Source organism: Nicotiana tabacum, chromosome 8 (assembly GCF_000715075.1).
Source record: "Nicotiana tabacum cultivar K326 chromosome 8, ASM71507v2, whole genome shotgun sequence".
Taxonomy (NCBI): domain Eukaryota; kingdom Viridiplantae; phylum Streptophyta; class Magnoliopsida; order Solanales; family Solanaceae; genus Nicotiana; species Nicotiana tabacum.
Genome location: NC_134087.1, coordinates 155,900,829 through 155,922,018, shown reverse-complemented (window position 1 = coordinate 155,922,018; position 21,190 = coordinate 155,900,829). Strand labels below are relative to the sequence as shown.

At 37.7% G+C, this 21,190-nt stretch overlaps 1 protein-coding gene across 2 annotated transcripts; it reads left to right on the top strand.

The window, feature by feature from the left end:
• Positions 1-12,227: 12,227 nt before the first annotated feature.
• On the top strand, positions 12,228-20,727 carry LOC107801232 (ABC transporter D family member 2, chloroplastic-like). Of its 2 annotated transcripts, none has more exons than XR_012694300.1 (10): positions 12,228-12,621; positions 12,723-12,918; positions 13,014-13,081; positions 13,594-13,920; positions 14,044-14,208; positions 15,060-15,288; positions 17,458-17,699; positions 18,301-18,619; positions 19,126-19,431; positions 20,235-20,727. XR_012694300.1 is itself a non-coding variant. In XM_016624516.2 (10 exons), the coding sequence occupies exons 1-10, from the start codon at positions 12,439-12,441 to the stop codon at positions 20,424-20,426; spliced, it is 2,166 nt and encodes a 721-aa protein (XP_016480002.1). In that variant the 5' UTR covers positions 12,228-12,438; the 3' UTR covers positions 20,427-20,727. The 2 variants fall into 2 exon arrangements, 1 of the variants encoding a protein (XP_016480002.1); XM_016624516.2 differs by having other exon boundaries at positions 19,187-19,431.
• Positions 20,728-21,190: the final 463 nt, after the last annotated feature.

Genomic DNA, 21,190 nt, shown 5'->3' with positions numbered 1-21,190 from the left:
TGCCATTCTTCCCAAATCCCATCACATCCTTCATAGGCTAAAAATTCAAAAGTACCTTCTTGCCCTCCATATAAGCTACATCACGGACTTTCTTGTTCGCATAACTCTTCTGCACTGAGTGGTTTACTTCAAAAGATTGATATATTGGAGTGGAAATAGGATCACATTACTATGAACTTTGTGGTAGGTTTACCATGGACTTTGAGGAATTTTGATGCCATTTAGATCATTATCGATCAATTGACCAATTCACCGCATTTCATTTTGGTTGTGACTTACTACACTTCAAAGAAGTTGGATCAGATCTACATCAGAGAGATTCTTTGCTTGCATGGTGTACTCGTATCTATTATCTTAGACCGGGGCACTCAGTTTATATCACACTTTTGGAGAGCTGTGCTCTGTGAGTTGGGCATGCAGGTGGAGTTGAGTACTGCAATTAACCCTCAGATGGACGGGCAGTCCGAAAAAACTATTCAGATCATTGAGGATATGTTGTGAGTCTGTGCTATTGATTTTAGAGGCCAGCGAGATCAGATTTTACCATTATCGGAGTTTGCCTACAACAACAACTATAAACCTAGTATCCAGATGGCTCTATATGAGGCCTTATATAAGAGGCGATATCGTTCTCCGATTGGTTGGTTTAAACCTGTAAAGGCTAGTTTGGTGGCACAAATTTGGTTTGGGATGCTTTAGAGAAGGTGAAGTTGGTTCAAAAGAGACTTCGTATAGCATAGTCAGACATAGGAGTTATGCGAATAAGAAGGTTTGCAATGTGGAATTTATGGAGGGTGAGAAGGTTCTTCTGAGAGTTTCGCCTATGAAGGCTGTGATGAAGTTTAGAAAAAAGGTCAAGTTGAGCTCGAGGTTCATTGTCCCACTTGAGGTGTTGAAGAAAGTTGGTGAGGTTGCTTATAGACTTGCTTTGCCTCCTAGTCTTTCGTGAGTTCATCCGATATTCCATGTTTCTATGCTACGAAAGTACCGTGAAGATAAGTCGATTATTTGGGACTTCAACATAGTGCAATTGGATGAGAACCTAGCTTGTGAGGAAGAGCCGACGACCATTTTGGATAAGCAGGTTCGAAAGCTCAAGTCTAAGGAGATCAAGTCGGTGAAGGTGCTTTGGAGAGGCCATCCAAGCTAGGAGGCTACCTAGGAGACTGAGTCAGTTATGAAGAGCAAATATTCACATTTTTCAGTAGTTCAAGTATATTTCTAAACTCGTTCAAGGATGAATATTTTTTTAAGAGGTGGAGAATATAACGACCCAATCAGTCGTTTTAAATATTTGAACCCTCTTCCCTTGTTTGATGTTTTCTGTATGTGTATTTGATGTGCTATGGCTTGCGAGAATGGGTGGTTTGGTTTTCTTGGGATTAAAGAGAGATTTGGAACACATAATTTCATGTTGGAAGCCTTAAGTTGGAAGAGTTGACCTAAGTTTGGCTTTTATATAAATGACCTCGGATTGGTAATTTGATGGTTTTAATAGGTTTGTATGGTGATTTTGAACTTAGGTGTATGTTCGAAATTGGTTTTGGACGTCTCTAGAGGGTTTTGAGCCTATTTGTTGAAAGTTGGAAATTTCGAAAATTGGAGAGTTCTTAAGTTTGAGTGATAGTTGACTTTGATGATATTAGATTCGAATTGTTGTTTCGAAACTTGGCATAGGTTCGTTTTGGTTAGTGGAACTGGTGTGCAAAGTTTGGTGGTGATCCAAAGTATTTAGGCAAGAATCGGATGCTTGGCTGGAAGTTTAGAAGTTCTTGAGTTTAAGAGAAGTGTAATATGTGGTTTGACCTTCGATTTGTTGTTGTGATGATCTAGTTTGTGTTGGAGGTTTTGTATAGGTCTGGATAGTGTTTGTGGACTTGTTTGTATGTTTGGACGAGGTCTCGAATCGCTCGAGTGAGTTTCAGACCACCCCGAGCACGTTCGGAGTTGGTTGATGTGCTGATTTCTAGTGTTCATCGCGTTCGCATAGGGAGAATTGCATTCATAATGAAGGACTTTGGGTTGGGGAGTTTTGTTCTTCATGTTCATTCTTGGAGGGTCGCGATCACCGAAGGAGAGGCTGGGAGCTGGAGGATTGGCCTTCGCAAAATGCGAAGGCCTGGACGCGTTCGCTAAGTTAAGGCAAGCTAGGCATCGTGTTCGCGAGGTTGGTTTCGCGAACGCGGAGTGTTCTTTTTGGCAGATGTATTTTTGTGCTTTGCGAATGCGAGGCTTAGACCGTGTTCGTGAAGAGTACCCTTGGGCAGACTGTTTTAAGTTAGAATTTCGAAATTTTACCCATTCCCTCACATTTTGAACTCTAGACTTCAAGAGGGGAAGATTTTGAAGATCAATTTCATTACCCATGACTCGGGTTTTGACCATGTGGGCTTGGATTAACTTTTGTTAACTTTTTGAGAATCGATTAAAGATTGAAGCTTTATTATTTGGAATTGATTCCTATGATGTTGTTTAACATTATCGAGTATAATTTGGTTAGAGTCGAGCCGGTTGGAGGTCGTTTCTTAGATAAAGGCGATTTTGGGATATTGTTGTGTCTTGCTAAGGTATATATCTTGCCTAACTTTATTGTGAGAGAATAACACTTCAGATTTGACTTCATTTGTCTAATTGAAATGTGTGAGAGGCAATGTATATTTGGGTGATGAGCGCTTATGCGGTTGATATGCATGACTTGAGACCAGATTAGACTTTAGGATTCTATTACACCATATTGGATTGTGTGCTTACTATGATTCATGTTTTAATCAATTGTATGACTGCGTAAGCTTATCCTTCCATGCTAGAGACTATGTTTAGGATTATAATCTCTTGTTTGGCTAAGAGGAGTTATTTGTGAAATTAAGTTTATATGCTTGATCTAGCCATAGTCATATTCCACCTATCATGCAAACATCCGCACTTTATTAGTATTATGTCCTTGTGCACTTTAATGACTCATTATGAGCATATGCCTCTTTTATGATGAAATGTTATTTCAGATTGTTACGATGATGGCACATTTGGGCATATTGAACAGATTGATTTAGAGCATGAAGTCTTTGTCGTGTTGTTATGAGAATACTGTTATTGTTGTGGCATGCTGTCTTTGCCGTGCAGTTATGATAATATTGTTACTGTTTTGCACGAATATTATATTATGCAACATGTGGATTTGGATTGATCCCCCTTGAGTCGTCCTCTCTCTTAGGTCACGATGGCGCCTAGCAGATTCCTTTAATTAACAGAGTCATATCATACATAAAGATAAAAATAATATGAATGCAGTAGAATATTTGATACTATCATAATATGGCCCAAACACGACCAAGACGGTACAACCCCCAAGAACTAAGTGGCACAAGTACAGAAGCAACTACTGAATGAGTCTATGTCCCGACTCCAAACTCCCTCCATAGGATGTCGTGATGGCACCTAGTTTCTAAGACTAGGTAAGCCGATTACTACAAAAATTAAACTAATTATTAACAATGCTAATTTGAAATAGAGTTTAATATGAATATTGATACAAGAGCGAAATGAGCCAACACAGCAATAATCATAACAACCTCCCAAGACTAGTAATACAGAGTCGCGAACTCTAGTTAAGTACATGAAAAGATCTCAAAGATCGAAATACAATATTGTTCAAGTGATAATATGACAGTACAATATAAGGAAAGGACTCCAAGGGGCTGCGACGATCAAGCAGCTCTACCTTGAATCCTTGCGATCAACAAACTAATTCTACCCAAGTCAGATATCTCCAATACCTGGCTCAAATATGCAGAAGTGTAGTATGAGTACACCACTGTCGGTTCCCAGTAAGTATCAAGGCTAACCTCGATGGAGTAGTGATGGGGTACAAGTCAAGACACCCACTAGACAAAATAACATGTGTAGTATAGAAGTATAAAGCTAATAATGAAAAGCAGGAATCAATAAATGGCAACAAGAATCAACATGTGATATAAACAATAAGGCAATAAGAATACCATTAAAGTACCGTTTAAACCAAATAAGGAACACAATGATAACCAATAAATCAAGCCATTATAACACAAGGTTCACAAAGATATCACTCCGTAATACTTCATCTCTTAGTCATAAGTCATGGGTCTCAATCCACCATCATATACTCACAGCACCTCGTTCCCACATCTCGAATTACAACCGCATAGACAACTTATGGGCCAGTATCTCAAACCGACCGATATGATCATAGGTTCACAATCACAATCCGCCCGACGTGGTTATAATCTCACAATCACAATCCGCTCGACATGGTCACAGGCTCACAATCACAATCCGCCCGGCATGATCACATACTCATAATCACAATACGCCCGGCATGGTCACAAACTCACAATCATAATCTGCCCAGCATGGTCACATGCTCAATAGCAACATAAAAACGGGTAATCAAGTACACATGGGCGTGATCAATAAAGGCCAAGTTTCATACTCCTGAGCTAGTATAAGTGGCATGCTATGGTGTATGCTTGTGCGAGTGTACTACTGCAACCCAAGTCAACAAGTAATATCAAAGACATCGATTAGCTCATCAAAGCAACAAAACAAGTCATGCAAGGTGTATGACATACACAAGGAAAATCACACCATCACATGAAAATCACCAACACGATGTCCCCAAGCCATCACACATCACCCCTAACATTGCCACCCTTATCTCTAGCCACCTGTATCTCTCCGTTAGCCATTACATTATTGTTAGCCATCATTATCTCTACGATGCCACCCGTATCACTCCGTATAATAGCTACCCTTATCGCTCTGCCCGGACAATAACATAATAGTCATCCGTATCACTTCGTACATTCAACAACAGTGAGATGCTACCCCTATGCGGCTATGCCCCGTATAACAACAATGGTGAAATACCAACCTTATACTCTTCATAACCATAACCAAACCGCACAATAATTCACATATACTATCATCACAACAACACAACATATCAACTCGTATAACAAGTGCCCATAGGCCACAACCTTTCCAAAGATCCAACGATATCAATATTTCTACAACAAATAGCTCACGGCTCAACACAACGTATATAGAATCTCAATAATAACAAAATGAACAAAAACGTAACTCGACAAGGAACACACCCCCTTTAAACACTTAATCACTTCCGATAACCTCAATTCCAAATAATTGTTTAACGATAAACTCAATAGTGAAAGTATTTCTATGAAATGGCAAACTTCGGATTCTAGTGTATGAATAGGCTAACAATGAAAGAGATGGTACAAACGAGTAATATGTCTAAATGCATGCGAATAATCCGGCAACAAAAGGATATCATGTAACAACAATTTCAACTAAGAGTAACTCCACAATAAAAGAAATCACATAATGATAAAAGTGATAGTAACTTCAAATAAAACATATAAGAGCAAACTCGACAAGTAAGGAATGTGACATGTAATGACAACTTCAAATAGAGCATGTGATAGTAGACATGACGAATAAAAGATATAACATGACTACCAATTCCAAATAAGTACATGGAAGAAGCCTAAGAGCCTAAATCGGTCAATTTTCTACATATAAGCCCGAGTACGTACTCGTTCACCTCACGTACACGACTTTCACATAACACAATTAGAATAAACGACTCAAATCCTAATGGGTAGTTCCTCCCCACCCCCCACAAAGTTAGGCAAGATACTTACCTCAAAAGCCCCCAATTAATACTCTAAAATAGCTTTTCCTTTACAATTCACCTTTGTCCGGCTCAAATCTAACCAAAATCGACTTAATAACATCAAATAATGCAAAAGATATCAATTCCAATAAATAAAGTTATGATTTTTACACAATTTCTCAAAAGTCAATAAAAGACAACCCCCGGGCCCGCCCGGTCAAAACCCAGATCCAACGGTAGATTCCGACTACCCATAACCCCATGAGTCTATATATGTGTTTTGTTTCAAAATCCGAGTCAAATTCGACTCTCAAATCCTAAATTTTCATTTTTCAAAACATAGACAAAGTTTCTCAAAATTCCCTTTTGATTCTCATAATTTTGATGTTAAATCTCATTTATAATCATGTAAAATAGTTGAAAATTGATCGAAATCACTTACCCAATGATTGTAGATGAAAATCCCCTCTCCAAATCGCCTCCTACCGAGTCTAGGGTTCAAAATATGAAAGAATGAGCTAACATTCCGAAATTCCATCTCTTAACCCAGCTGCATATGTCGGTTTTGAACCAAAAGTTCGCAATTGCGACCAAGGTTCGCAATTGCAACAAAAAGTTTGCAATTGCAAAATACTAGCATCAACAGTCCCAAACATCAGCGAAATGATCCAAAACCACCCCGAAATCATCTGGAACCACCTAAACACAAACCATATATGAGTTTCAATCATAAAACATGCTATGGACCTGGTCACACACTCAAAACACTTAAAAGAGGTCGTCTTGACCCGATATTGACCATGGTAAAACTCCAAATTTTATTACTTAACTATTCTCTCAACCAATGATCCAAAATACACCCAAGCCCCTCGGGACCCCATCAAATCATACCAACAAGTCCCAAAATATAACACGAACCTACTCGAGGACTCAATTCCCGAAACAGAATCAAAACTATGAATCACACATCAATTTAAGCTTAATGAACTATGAATTTTCAACTTCTATAACTCGGGCCGAATCATATCAAATCAACCCGAAATGACGTCAAATTTTGCATGCAAGTCCCAAATGACTCAACGGAGCTATTCCAACTCCCAAAAAATTGCAATCTAAAACCGATATCAATAAAGTCAACTTCCAGTCAAACCTCTCAACCTTCCAAACTTTCAACTTTCCAACTTTCACCAAAATGCATCAAATTAACCTACGAACCTCCAAATCCAAATCCGGACATGCGCCTAAGTCCAAAATCAGCATACGAAGCTATCGAAATGATCAAAACACCATTCCGGAGTTGTCTACATAAAAGTCAAACTCCGATTAATTCTTACCGCTTAAGCTTCTAAAACGAGAATCATCCTTCCAAATCAATCCTGAATCATCCGAACCCGGCTACACACGCAAGTCATAATACATAATACGAAGATGCTCGAGACCTTAAGACACCAAACGAGACGCAAATCCTCAAAATAACCGGTTGGGTCGTTACATTCTCCCCATCTTAAACAAAGGTTCGTCCTCGAACGTGCCAAGAACTATTCTAAATTCATCAAATCACTGAATGTACTCACCATACATATTCTCGCAGCTGATCCCACGCCACCCCAATCCATATAAGCTCGAAAACACCATCTCAACTGAAAATTATTCCTTCCACCCACTCTGACAAACCTTAGACCAAATTTTTCACCATCTGATCATTTCCCAATGACTTGATTCCCGTATCAACACACGGTATCACCCTCCTCCAGCTGCAACAACCCATGCCTACACCTACAAGGTACAACTTCACGACGTAACACATCACACATATGCCCATAACAATAACTCTAGCCAACACATCTGCCCATAATCAAATCCAACACCGGTAATTAACCTCATATCAGCTAGAACCCTGTTCCAAACCTTCACAACACTGACAATGATACAAGAAGCATGAAGATCCCATGACCATTCACTCAAATCAACAAGTCACATCTAACGGCACCTGGACATACACCTCGCAAGCTAAAACCCAATAAGCATATCGTGAATATGACCAAATATGAAAAGAGAATCACGTGAGAGAATTATCAAACAAACCCGATAGGCACAACTCCCTATCAGTATCTCATCCTAATACAACTTCACCGCGGCACACAGCCTGGTTTAACCATATAAAACCGCATGAAAATGCGAGGATCCCATCATTAGCTCTGAATCACAAGTAGAATACACATCATACCAACTGAAACCTTCCGCTAATTCAATTCCGCAAAACAAAATCACAACACATAACAAACCCCCTACATCGGTAGAGTATCTAAATCACAAATCGTAACCAAACCATCCAAAAATCACATCAAAATCTACCGTAATGAGTAAGAGAAAGTCACTTATAGTCTCATAGCTCTCAATAGTGAAAAAAATAAAACGATAGACACGGGCTACCACTATGGAATCTCAACATAAACAGAGTACAAAATCACAAAACTCACCCATATATGAAGCAAGATAAGAGGACTCACCCCGATAAGCAGAACCAAATCAAAATAAGAATGATGCTCCTCTATAACAATTGAAACCATACCTGTAACGACTTGAATGATGCTCCTCTATAACAATCAAAACCATACCTGTAACGACTTCATTTGGTACAACGGCCTCAGCCCTACCATAGAAAGCATATCAACGGGCCGAGCCTCCCCCTCTAGGGCGCCCTCTACCCGCCTGTCCTCCATCTCTAATTGGCTGTACAGGTGGAGTAGCAGCTTGAATAATGCCCGTAGCCCGAGTTCTCTGATGAAATCTGCCCCTCCCGAGTCTGGGACAATCTCTCAGATGTGCTTAGTATCACCATACTCATAACAACCTCTTTGCGGGCATGGCTGCTCGTACTGAGTCCATGCCAGATAACTAGAATAACCGTTGTAGGAACCCCGTGTCGGTGGTGCACTAAAAGATGACTGCCCCACATGAGTACCCTCACTAACTAGAGCACCATGAGTAGTCTGAAGTGCGGACTGGATTGGCCGACTATCGAGCCTCCGCCACGATGGGTCATAGCTGAAGAGTAGAATCCACTGAACAAGGAACACACCCCCTTTAGACACAACTTCAATTAAAATATATTAATGACTTCCGATAACCTCAATATCAAATAATTTCTTAAAGATAAACTCAATATTGAAACTATTTCTATGAAATGTCAAACTTCAGATTCTAGTGTATGAATAGGCTAACAATGAAAGTGATGGCACGAACGAGTAATGCGTCTAAATGCATGCAAATAACCCAGTAACAAAAGGATATCAAGTAACAACAATTTCAACTAAGAGTAACTCCACAATAAAGAAATCACATAATGATAAAAGTGATAATAACTTCAAATAAAGCATATAAAAGCAAACTCAACAAGTAAGGAATGTGACATGTAACGACAACTTCAAATAGAGCATGTGATAATAGACATGGCAAATAAAAAATATAACATGTGATATCAATTCCAAATAAGTACATGGAAGAAGCCTAAGAGTCTAAACCAGTCAATTTTCCATATATAAGACCGAGTACGTACTCGTCACCTCGCGTACACAACTTTCACATAACACAATTAGCACAAATGACTCAAATCCTAAGGGGTAGTTTCCCCACACAAAGTTAGGCAAGGTACTTACCTCAAAATCCCTCAATCAATACTCTAAAATAGTTTTTCCTTTACAATTCACCTCCGCTCGGCTCAAATCTAACCAAACTCGACTTAATAACATCAAATAATGCAAGGGATATCAATTCTAATGGATAAAGCTATGATCTTTATACAATTTCTCAAAAGTCAATACCCGGGCCCGCCCGTTCAAAGCTTGGGCCCCACGAGTCTATATATGTGTTTTGTTTCAAAATCCAAGTCCAATTCGACTCTTAAATCCCAAATTTTTATTTTTCAAAACATAGACAATGATTCTCAAAATTCCCCTTTGATTCTCATAATTTTGATGTTAAATCTCATTTATAATCGTGTAAAAAAGTTGAAAATTGATCAAAATCACTTACTCAATGATTATAGATGAAAATCCCCTCTCCAAATCGCTTTCTACCGAGTCTAGGGTTCAAAATATGAAAGAATAAGCTAAAACCCCAAATTGTCAACTCTTAACCTAGCTGCAAATGTCGCATTTTCGACCAAAAGTTTACAATTGCGACCAAGGTCCGCAATTGCAACAAAAAGTTCGCAATTGCGAAGTACTAGCACCAGCAACCCCAAACTTCACTGAAATGATCCGAATCCACCTGAAACTCATCCGGAACCTCTCGGACACAAACCATTAATGAATTTCAATCATAAAATATGCTATGGACCTATTTGCACTCAAAACACTGAAAAGAGGTTGTCTTGACCCGATATTGACCATGGTCAAACTCCAAATTTCTTAACTTAACTAGTCTATCAACCAATGATCCAAAATTCACCCAAGCCCCTCGGGACCCGGTCAAATCGTACCAACAAATCCCAAAACATAACACGAGCCTATTCGACGCCTCAAATCCCAAAACATAACATCAAAATAATGAATCGCACCTCAATCGCGCCGAATCATATCAAATCAACCCGAAATGACGTCAAATTTTACATGCAAGTTCCAAAATGACACAACGAAGCTATTCCAACTCCCGGAATCACAATCTGAACCTGATATCAACAAAGTCAACTCCCAGTCAAACCTCTCAACCTTCTAAACCTTCAACTTTCCAACTTTCGTTAAAATGCATCAAATTAATCTATGAACCTCTAAATCCAAATCCGGACATGCCCCTAAGTCCAAAATCACCATACGAAGCTATCGGAATCATCAAAATACAATTCCGGAGTCGTCTACATAAAAGTCATTCCAGTCAACTCTTACCGTTTAAGCTTCTAAAACGAGAATAATCCTTCCAAATCAATCCCGAATCATCCGAAAACCAAACCTGGCCACATTTATAAGTCATAATACATAATACGAAGCTGCTCGAGATCTTAAGCCACCGAACGAGATGCAAATCTTCAAACTGACCGGTTGGATCGTTACAGTACAAGTCTGAATACATGATCAAAGCTATGTGAAATTTAACAAAAAAGACAAAAAATGATAAAAGGACAGGGATTTGAGCAAGAATTAAAAAAAGCAAGGAAAGAATAAGGAAGGAAAGCAAAAGCATTCATTTTAATTAGTAAATTTTATTGATGTGTTTGTAATATCTTATGTGTTAAATGAATGCTTAAAATAGGTGTAGGATGTCCAATCTAGAATTGGCGGAAGTTCTTATTCTATGTATTTGCTTTGCATTGAAACCTTAAAAAATATAAGTATATTCTGAAAAAGTTTTCCCATGTTTCATTTAGATTCTTAAGACTTAGCCTATGTGATTATTCTTTGGTGATTTTCTTCTAATGCGATTTAATGTGTTCACGAGTGTACATTCTATTAGAGAGCCCAAATTTGATGAGTAGTAATCGAAATACTACAACCTCAATTATTCAGCGGGTTTAGTAAAGTTAGCGTTCTCACCTAGAATAATTATATTGTTTTTGATAATAAATGAACTCGAATCACACTGAGTAAAGGATAACAAGGTCGCTATGTAAACCTTTGGCACTTATGTTCAGGTTGGTGGCGTTTTTGCATTTTAATTTAATAAGTACCTATAAGCTTAATAATACTCTAAGAGGTGTTCGTGCAGTAATATCCCCAAATGTATGTTAGTTCTTTTTTTTTTTTTTCTTATTTTCCATTTCTTTACTTTTTTAATTTCTTCTTCGCTTCTTTTTCCATTAAAATTTTTTCTTTAATTTTTATTTGACAGAAATGAGAAAATGTCAACCTTATGAAAATAACTGTTAAAAATTCATGTTAAAAAATAAATACTACTAAGAGATATAGAGGGTGTTTGGCTAAGCTTATAAGCTGGTCAAATTGGCTTATAAGCACTTTTTGGCTTATCTACGCATTTGGTAAAATTAAAAGTGCTAATAAGTTAAGTGCTTATAAGCCAAAAATAATAAGTTGGTCTCCTCCAACTTATCAAATTTCAGCTTATAAGCACTTTAAGTTTGACCAAAATATTTACTATTCTATGCCTGAATACTTCTTTTTAAAACAAAACTCTTCATATACTCAATTCTTCAGCTGCATATTATTAATTTCAACATTTTTATCCAAACACGTAACTGCTTATTTTTTAAATTAATTTCAGCACTTAAAAGTGCTTTTCACCACATAATGCTTATCAACTGCTCTACGTCATAAGCCAAACAGGCTTTGGAGGACTACGAAAAAAGTGGGTGACATCCTAGGTTTACATTGCCCATATTTTTACATTACTTTCTTTTTCAATTTTTCATAATTTTTTTTCTTTTCTATTGTTTTCTTATTTTGTTTAAACATACATATTTAAATGTATGTTTTATATTTAATCTTGAATGTTTCCTAGATATGTTAGTTCTGTCAAAAATCACAAGGGGATGCTTAATAAAAAATACCTTATGAGGTAACTTGAATAATTTGAAATTTGGGAGAAAATCACTACAATTCGTAGAATCAATGGAGGACTAAATGGGCAGTACATTTTTTGTTCCATGACGAAAAGAGGGAAAGTGAAAGTGGCGCCAGGCGTGGCGCGTGGGCGTTTCATCACTAGAGCTGCCAATTTCATATGGACCGCGCAAATCAAACCTCTTTGGATAAGAAGCCGAATGAATCTGCGCGTTTGGGAAATAGGAAGAAGAAAGCTCCTTCTCCTTCACCATGGTCACTCAAGCAAAACTAGTAGTAGAACCTCATTTCTCCTGCGGTATTACTGTTAGCACTTTGGAGAGCAGTTTGAAGTTCGGCCATCGTTCATCCTTAAAATTTCATTCATTTACCACTCGACGACGCCTTTCATTAGCAGCTGAAGCAGCAACAACTCCTCCCGCCCCAACCAATCAGGTCCGTCCTTTTTTTAAAAAAAATTCCAAAACTATCCCAAATCCCCAACCTCAAACTTAAATGTATATTTCAAACTTAAATGTATATATCTATTTAATCAGGATGAGCAAAGAAAGCCACCGGATCTTCAAACACTTACTGGAAGGTTCTGGAAGATTGCTGTTCCATATTGGTCATCCGATGATAAAGTCCAAGCCAGACTGCAATTAGCTGCTGTCTTTGCACTTACTTTAGGGACCACCGGTATCAGCGTTGGTTTCAATTTCCTCGGCCGTGACTTTTATAATGCACTAGCCAGTATGTTTTTCTTTCTCCAGATTGTGTTTTTTTTTTCCAAAAAGAATTTTGACTGCACTAATTAATTGCTCTATGTTTTTTCTGATTTTGCAAAGACAAAGACCAAGAACAGTTCACCAAACAACTGTTATACTACCTTGCTGCTTTTGCTGGTGGTATTCCGGTGAGCTCATTGCTCCATATTTTTTAGGTATAGCTCCGAATAGTCTTTTTTTCCTTCAAATTATGCAGCTATTGTGCAACCTAGAATGGGTACTTGGCATGCTATTTCATTGATAAGGCGCAGATCCAGGATTTTAAGTTTATTGGTTCTGAACCCACAACCTGTTTTGTTTATTGAGTCCTGGATAGATTATTTATGCATATTAAGTGGGTCTCTTCACACAAATACAAGGTCTGGGCCCGAACCCGTAACTTCAACTGTAGATCCGCCCCTGGCACATTGGTGACAATATAGATTAAAGAGTATCATGTCTTTAGTAATAAAATGTTTCTTTTACATTATCCTCATTTATTAGCAGTGAGAAAGGTAAAACAAAAGTACATTTCGTAGCTTTGAGGTTGCGTACACACTACCCTCTCCAAACCCCATGTACGGGACTAAGCTGGGTTTTTTGTTGTTGTTGTTGTTGTTGTTGTTGTATTTCGTAGCTTTGAGCTTTATGTATTTTGCAGATTTTTGTGTTGAGAGATTATGCGCGAGAGAAGTTAGCTTTAAGGTGGAGATCTTGGATGACAAGCTATTACATGGAACGGTATCTGAAGAATAAGACATTTTACAAAATTCAGTCTCAGTCTACCATCGATAATCCAGATCAGCGAATCGTTGACGATTTAAGTTCCTTTACTGGAACAGCTCTCTCATTTTCATTGACTCTCTTCAATGCTGCCATAGACTTAATATCTTTCAGCAATATCTTGTACGGTATCTATCCGCCACTTTTTATTGTGCTTCTTGCATATTCACTTGGTGGAACGGCTATCAGCGTCTTCCTTGGAAGGGTAACTTTTTCACTTTCATATTTTCTTTTGAATCTTATAATAATACAACATTTAGAGAATTGCTAAGTTACAAGACATGTCTACCAATTTTACTCCAAATGATGGGAACTCTGATTAATTTAGGGATTGGTGGGCCTCAACTTTTTGCAAGAGAAGAAAGAAGCAGATTTCCGCTATGGGCTTGTGCGTGTTCGAGAAAATGCTGAATCAATTGCATTTTATGGAGGCGAGGAGAATGAGATGCAACTACTATTAAGTCGTTTCAAAAGCGCTTTTGAAAACCTAAATGTATGGAGGCCTTTGTGTTTGTTTGGTACTTCAACTGTCTTAATTTTTACCTGCATTGAAGCATATATACTCAAATTTGTGATTCAACAGTTGTTTCTATATTACTTCTGTTGCAAAGAAATGTTTCACACACTGAATAATGAGTTCAATCTGGTAGCCAATATTAGGTGAAGAAGTTAGGTTTAATCTCAGCTTGTCTAAATATGTGTAACCTTGTCTGGAGTAAGTGCCATTGATTGATGTCCCCCCATTTTGCTGAACATGAATAATTTGGGAGTACATCCAAATTTCTTGTAAAACTTGACACTTTTCACAGGAAATTCCCACCCAGCATCCTGTGATCTCAGTATCAATACATCTATCAACTGTACCTCAATTCCAAACTAGTTGGGATCAGTTGTATGAATCTCTGTAATCATTCTGCTCTACTGGGGCGCACAGATGTTTCCAAGTGTTTCTTCAGCCAAAGAATGCATTCTGATGTTTTTGTCACCATACTGACCCTTAAAAACCTAGTGCTTTTGCCAGCTAGGTTTTATTACTAAGTAGATCATATTTCCAGGGGTAGTTTAAAATCTTTTAAAGGATATGTGTTATGTCGGGGTAAGGAAGTGATCTCTCTGAGTTGTGTCTTCGTATGGGATTTGCAATCTCATCATCTCTGATTAATCAGAAGCAGTGCATAAAACTAACCTCATATACCTCATCTTAGCATTCGTTAAATGTTTGACTTTCTTTTGTACATGTTGATGCATTTTGAAAATGTTTAGTGTTGTATGCTATTTAATTTTATTGTATTTGTTTTATAAGTGAATATTAGAATTGATTTTCCTGCCTTTGATAATTGGCAGCAATTGCTGATATCTTCTAGAAATCTGGAGTTCTTCACCAATGGCTACCGCTATCTTATTCAAATTCTTCCTGCTGCAGTTGTTGCACCTATGTACTTCTCTGGAAAAATTGAGTTTGGGGTTGTTAATCAATCCGCGTCTGCTTTTAATCATATTCTTGGTGATTTTTCCCTCATTGTCTATCAGTTTCAGGCTATAAGTGCCTTTTCAGCCGTCATTGATCGACTAGGTAAGTTATTTTGTTTCTGGCTATCGCATTCTTCTCCCGTAAATGGAAAGGCTTACAGAATATATTGATATTATTTTGTAATCCCTTCGAAGGAGCATCTTTCAATCTATTTTGTTGGAGAGATGCCCCAAAGGGAGGGAATATACATGATATCTGACAGTGTGCAGGATCTTGTCTTTTTCTTGGCTGATGTGACTTGAATTTGTTTTGTTTACACATAGTTTTATATGCTACATAGCTAATTTTGTTTATGTTGCTTATCTTTGTAGTTTCCAAGCAGGTGCTTTGATCTAGAGTGAAATGTAGCAATGCCTTACCAACCCAATTCGCATCTCAAGCCCCTAATTTTGCCTAGATTTTTGTTTCATAACCCTAGTGCCAAAAGGGATCTTTTTTTGAATCAAGACTCTGACCTTTGGAATTGCACTACTTTTATGCTTCTTATAGATGCCGGATATGTGATAGGTTACTTAAAAACTTGAGCTTCTCATAAGAGATGTTTTGTTTTTTCTTTTTCTTGTCATCTGCAGTTATTATACAACCTACCTGAGACTGTCAAAATGTAACATTTATCTTGACCTGCTCACTTCCCTTGTGTTGGGTAGGACATATAATAAGGGTTGAAATGAGATGGGCCTAAAACGAAGGGAATGGATATCGATAATTCATATAGCTGATCCTAACTTCTTTTCTCTGGGATTGAGGTGTCGTCATTTTTTGTGTGTTGATAAGGCTTGAACCTATCTGTACTGGGTAGGACGATAACGCTTTGGGTTATAAGGGTTAAAGCTGGTTGGTTATGGTTTGTGTTATTAGGGTCGCTTTGGGTTATAAGTGTTAAAGCTGGTTGGTTACAGTTTGTGGATCAATTCTTTTTATATTTTTCAACTCCTGCTTGGGCAAGGACTCCATTATACAGAACTCCTTCCATTATATATTATAAACTTCTTGTTTCCCCAAGATAATCCCATAGTTGTTTCTTGATCCGTACTTTTTTTTTCTTTTCGTAAGTAAGATGAAGCAGCACCAAGAAGGTGTTAAGTGTTTACGATGCAAAAGCTCAGGTTCCCTTTATAACTGCAGGGAGCTGAGGAATTGTAATAATGTCAACTTCATATACATCTAATCATTTTCACCATAAAACCAGAAACTGTAGACACTTGTATCTACGAGTGTGAATAGGTACATCTTTAATCTCAAAACATCTCTAATTTCTCTCAAGCCACAAAAGCCCAAAAATGCAAGCTGGAATTATAGCCAAGTTTCTTTTCTGCTCCATTTTTGTCTTGTTTTCTCAAGCATCTGTCATTAATTTCTTCCCTTATGTTTTAAGTGATAAAGTAGTTTTGTATATTAAAGTTACCAAAAGCCCTTCATCTTTTTCGTTTAAATGCATTACAATATCATGATTGATTCTTCTCAAATATTTCAATTAGAACAAATCAATGTATTCAAATCACGCTCTTCAAGTTTTTTTTTTCTATTATTTTGTAATGGACATATATTATATTGTTGAAACCATTGATCTCTGATTTTTTATTATAATATCTATACATTTAGGCAGAAGGTACAGAAAATTGGCGTTGCCAGCTTGCTTCGAGCTAAAGAGAAAGTGGATTTCTTCATTCTTGGAAATGCAAAATGATGAGATTCCGCCGACCAAATGTTAATATGCTTTAAATTAGAAAATTAGAACTACTTTTGGGAAATTTTTATATTAAGAATCTAGGAGTAGTGCTAAGGAAAGTGACTAGTACTAAGTCAAACTTTATGTTGAATCCAATGAGGAAAAATTGAACCATTACTCGGATAGCACATACCATAGTTATGATATAGTATAAAGGTAATATGCAAATGAAAACTAAAATGCTTAAACAAAAGAAGCTCAGCTCATAAGGCCTTTAGTAGTTATTATATACATAAACTATAGCTGCTTGCACTACAGATGCTTGAGAGCGGATGTTAAAACTGATCTCTTCTTTCTTGTCTCATATTATGTTGTAACTTCTATGACTTTTCAATTATTTTCTTCCCTAAATTTTTTTTACTTCTACTTTGTTGCTTTTTTAGTTTCCCAGCTTTGCTATTTCCATCCAACATGAAAGCCAACCGCTCCAAAACAGTAGTAAGCTTGTCAGCAAATCATTTTGACACCTTTAGGATTTGCAGGTGAATTTGATGACATTTTGGATAGCAGCAACAGAAAAAAAGGTGATCATGACTTAAATGAAGAGATCCAACTTAGTTTTTGCTTAATAAGCTGTTCCTATGGGCTACAGTCAAATGGATCTATGCCGCTTTCCAGCCGTGTAAAATTACTTGATGTTGAACAGTTGACTGTACAGACACCAAGTAAAGCAACTCTTATTAAGGACTTGTCTTTTGAGATTTATGAAAAGGATCACTTGCTGGTGAGTTCCTACTTGTCCACTTTCAGGTTTTATGTTATTTGTTTATCTGATTAGGGAAAGGAGGAATTGTATTATTACTGGTAATTCATGTGTTAAAAGGAGGGTAAAGAGAAGGATCATAAGCCCTTGTCCTAAGCTAAATATTCATCTGCACCTGAGAGGGATTTGGTGAGCAAGAGCTTTATTTTAATACGGTTAAACACAAAGTTATTGCTGAAAATACTTTTAAAAATTATAGAGTATCCAAACACAAAGGTAAAAAATCAATTTAACGGACTAGTCATATGATACATGCACATTATAATAATTAAAGTCACCAACTTCTTAATTATAGAAAAAATATTATACAAGTTTTAGTCAAGTACATGGGAGAAGATTTGATACAGAATGTTCTGCGGCAAAAAGCGGACAATCTAAGGTATAAAGTGTGCATAGTTGTCCTTGGGGCGTATTGACCAAATAGTTCAAGGTGTAAAACGTGCACCGGAATACTCCAATTTACAGGCATTAGGCCCCCTTGATAGTGGGGTATTTCTAGGCTGCCTCACCCCTAGAGTCCCAATTTGACTTTTAAATGGTGCTACTTATTGCTTTGTAACAGGTTACAGGACCAAGTGGAAGCGGTAAAACTTCATTGCTGAGAGCTGTAGCTGGTCTTTGGAATTTTGGGAGTGGAGCAATTACAATCTATGTTAGACCTAGAGGAGAATTGGATATGCCTCACTCTCCAGATGTGATTTCTAGTCAAGTAACTTCAACTAATGAGATAATTGGGGATTCCACAGAACGTAGAAATTCTGAAGGTGTAATTTTTCTTCCTCAAAAACCGTATATGGTTTTGGGAACCCTCCGACAGCAATTGCTGTATCCTACATGGACTGAAGATTCAGATAACGTGGTAGATGATGCTAAACAAAGTGGTATGTCATTTCATGATCCATAGCTTAACATCAATTTTTTTTATTTGATAATAGTGGTGTCCGGGCTAGCTTGTGCGCACCTCGACTAATTCCACGGGGTATCTGCTTTCTCCCACCTCGACTAATTCCACGGGGTATCTGCTTTCTCCCACCATCACAGGTACCGGATAACGCTGTCCACCAAGGCTTGGACAGATGGAAAGAAATCACCTAGTGTTTTCGCCTCCTTTGGGATTTGAACCTGAGACCTTATGGGTCTTAACCCACTTCATTGACCACTGGGCCATATTCTTGGTACATTGCAACATTAGTTTCTTATGCCGTTATCAAGCCATATATGTTCTCAGTTCTTGTTACATGTTGTCATCCTCCATATGGCTCGTCTCTGTTGGCACTTGCTGCTTAGATTTGCTTTAGATTACTTCTTTTGGCGCTTATACCATGTGAACTGCTTAATTTCCTCACTTGAATGTATATTTCTATGTGTTGCCTCCATGTCATTTTAGCTGTGGGAAGAATGCTATTTACAGATTGTGTGCTGAAATTTTCTCCAACTAACGCACACAGGGGATGCAAGGTGTGTAAATGAAAAGCCAAATCAGCCTACATCAGATGATCTGATACAAGTTCTTAATGACGTATCCCTTAGACACTTGTTATCTCGTTTTGATGGCCTAGATTCAACATATGAGTGGTCGAGCGTTCTTTCCCTTGGCGAGCAACAACGTCTTGCCTTTGCCCGTTTGTTGCTTGCAAAACCAACTTTGGCTCTGTTAGATGAATCCACAAGTGCTCTTGATGAAGCCAATGAGGTACTTTAATTTACAGATGCCTTTGTCTTATTTTGTGATTCATTTGTTCATGTCAATTGCATCCAATCAGACTTCAGAGTAGCAAAGTTCACTTTTCTCGCGTATAGGCCTCTGGTCCATAGGGGCTGGATTCATATTAGCAATAAATCTTGCTTGTCAGTGGAGGTTAACAAGTCACAAAAACTAAAGGCCCTTGTTCCAATGTACTGAAAAGCAAAAATCCACTCGCTTCAGGGCTTGCCTTGGTGTGAGGCAAGCTTTAAGTGCCCGAGAAAGAAAAGTCTAATGGGGCTATTGCCGGGCCTTGCTTCTTGGAGGGTCTGTTTCTTGCACCATCTTAATTTTAAAAAAATATGTTTGACTCTAAGAAAATAAATTTGATATTTTTTATATTTAATTTATTTCTTAATACATAAAAAATAATAATTTGTGAGCATACTCTCCGTGCTTAGGGCTTGTGTTCCGCTCCATGATACTCTCTCCATGATAGATAAAACACACCACCTCTTCTCGCCCTTTAAAATACTGCTCGGTTCTTTAAGCTTAGAATTTTTACTTTTTGAACTTTGAAGCAATCTGAGGTTCAAAATGCACTTCAATTTCAGTCAGTCACATGTAACAGTCTACTTTTGGCAATTATTTGATCTTCTACAGTTACATATGAAATCTTAACTTTAACCATATGAACATTAGTCGCAGTCTCTCCTAAAACCTTGGGTGATGCTACAGTATTCCATTTATTATTTCTTACTTCCTTGTGTTTGCGTTCAAATAAAGCCTTTTGTTGTACATTGTGTATGCAGGCTCGTCTATATCAGCTAATCGAAGCTGCAGGAATCACGTACATAAGTATTGGCCATCGTAGCACCCTCTACAAATACCATAAAAAGGTCTTACATATATCTACTGCCAATACAACGAGTAATCAGCGCAATTGGAGCTTTAAGAACGTAGGAGAGGACTCCATATACGATTTTTCGAAGCAGCAACTTTGAGCAAATAATTTTTCCTTTAGTACATGATATTATTGTTTGGACGCTTATAGGAGTCCAGACTGCTCGCGAGTAAATTTTCAAAAATTTCATCTTGACTATGCTGTATGGTCAATGGACTGCACATGGAGGTTCTCATGGAATGCAGTCAAATTTTGAGAATTACTCCCCATGAATGTCTCAATGTCATTCGTTCTACATTTCGAGGTTATTTACATGTATCTGTAATTGACGGGTAGTTGAGCCGAGGGTTCATCTGAAATAACCTCTCTATCTTATTAGGGTAGAGATAAGGTCTGCGTATACACTATCCTCCCCAGACTCCATTTATGGGATTACGCTGGTTTTTGTGTTGTTGTAATTGACGGGTAGGTATAGAATGAAATCATCTATTAGAATGTCACGATTTTAGGACAATTCGAAAGAAAAAGAAAAGAGTAAAATATTTTGGTAGGCTGAGTAGGTTTGCTAGGCCGTCCTTGAGACTCCTATCATATCATCCTAAATCCTGATAGACATGCTGTCATCTTACCTCAGGATAGGACTAAAATTAGCCACAAAATTCTGTTCTTATTTTGGGTGCATTCAAACTATAGTTTTGTGTAATTGCGTTCTTGATTTAAACACATTATCAGTTTCCCAAACATGTTGAAAGAAAAAAGGAACACAAGAGAGCCAATCGAAGCTCAGTTCAAGTCAGTAGGATAACAAAGCACAATTGAGATCAATTCCTATAAAAGATAGTGGTAAATTCCCCCCCCCCCCCC

What these genes read in the sequence shown, in the direction of transcription:
- LOC107801232 (XM_016624516.2), top strand. Translation starts at nt 12,439, where the DNA reads ATGGTCACTCAAGCAAAACTAGTAGTAGAACCTCATTTCTCCTGCGGT. An exon ending in CTTTTATAATGCACTAGCCA is followed by an intron (nt 12,919 to 13,013) that starts GTATGTTTTTCT and finishes GATTTTGCAAAG; the next exon opens with ACAAAGACCAAGAACAGTTC. An exon ending in GCGCTTTTGAAAACCTAAAT is followed by an intron (nt 14,209 to 15,059) that starts GTATGGAGGCCT and finishes GATAATTGGCAG; the next exon opens with CAATTGCTGATATCTTCTAG.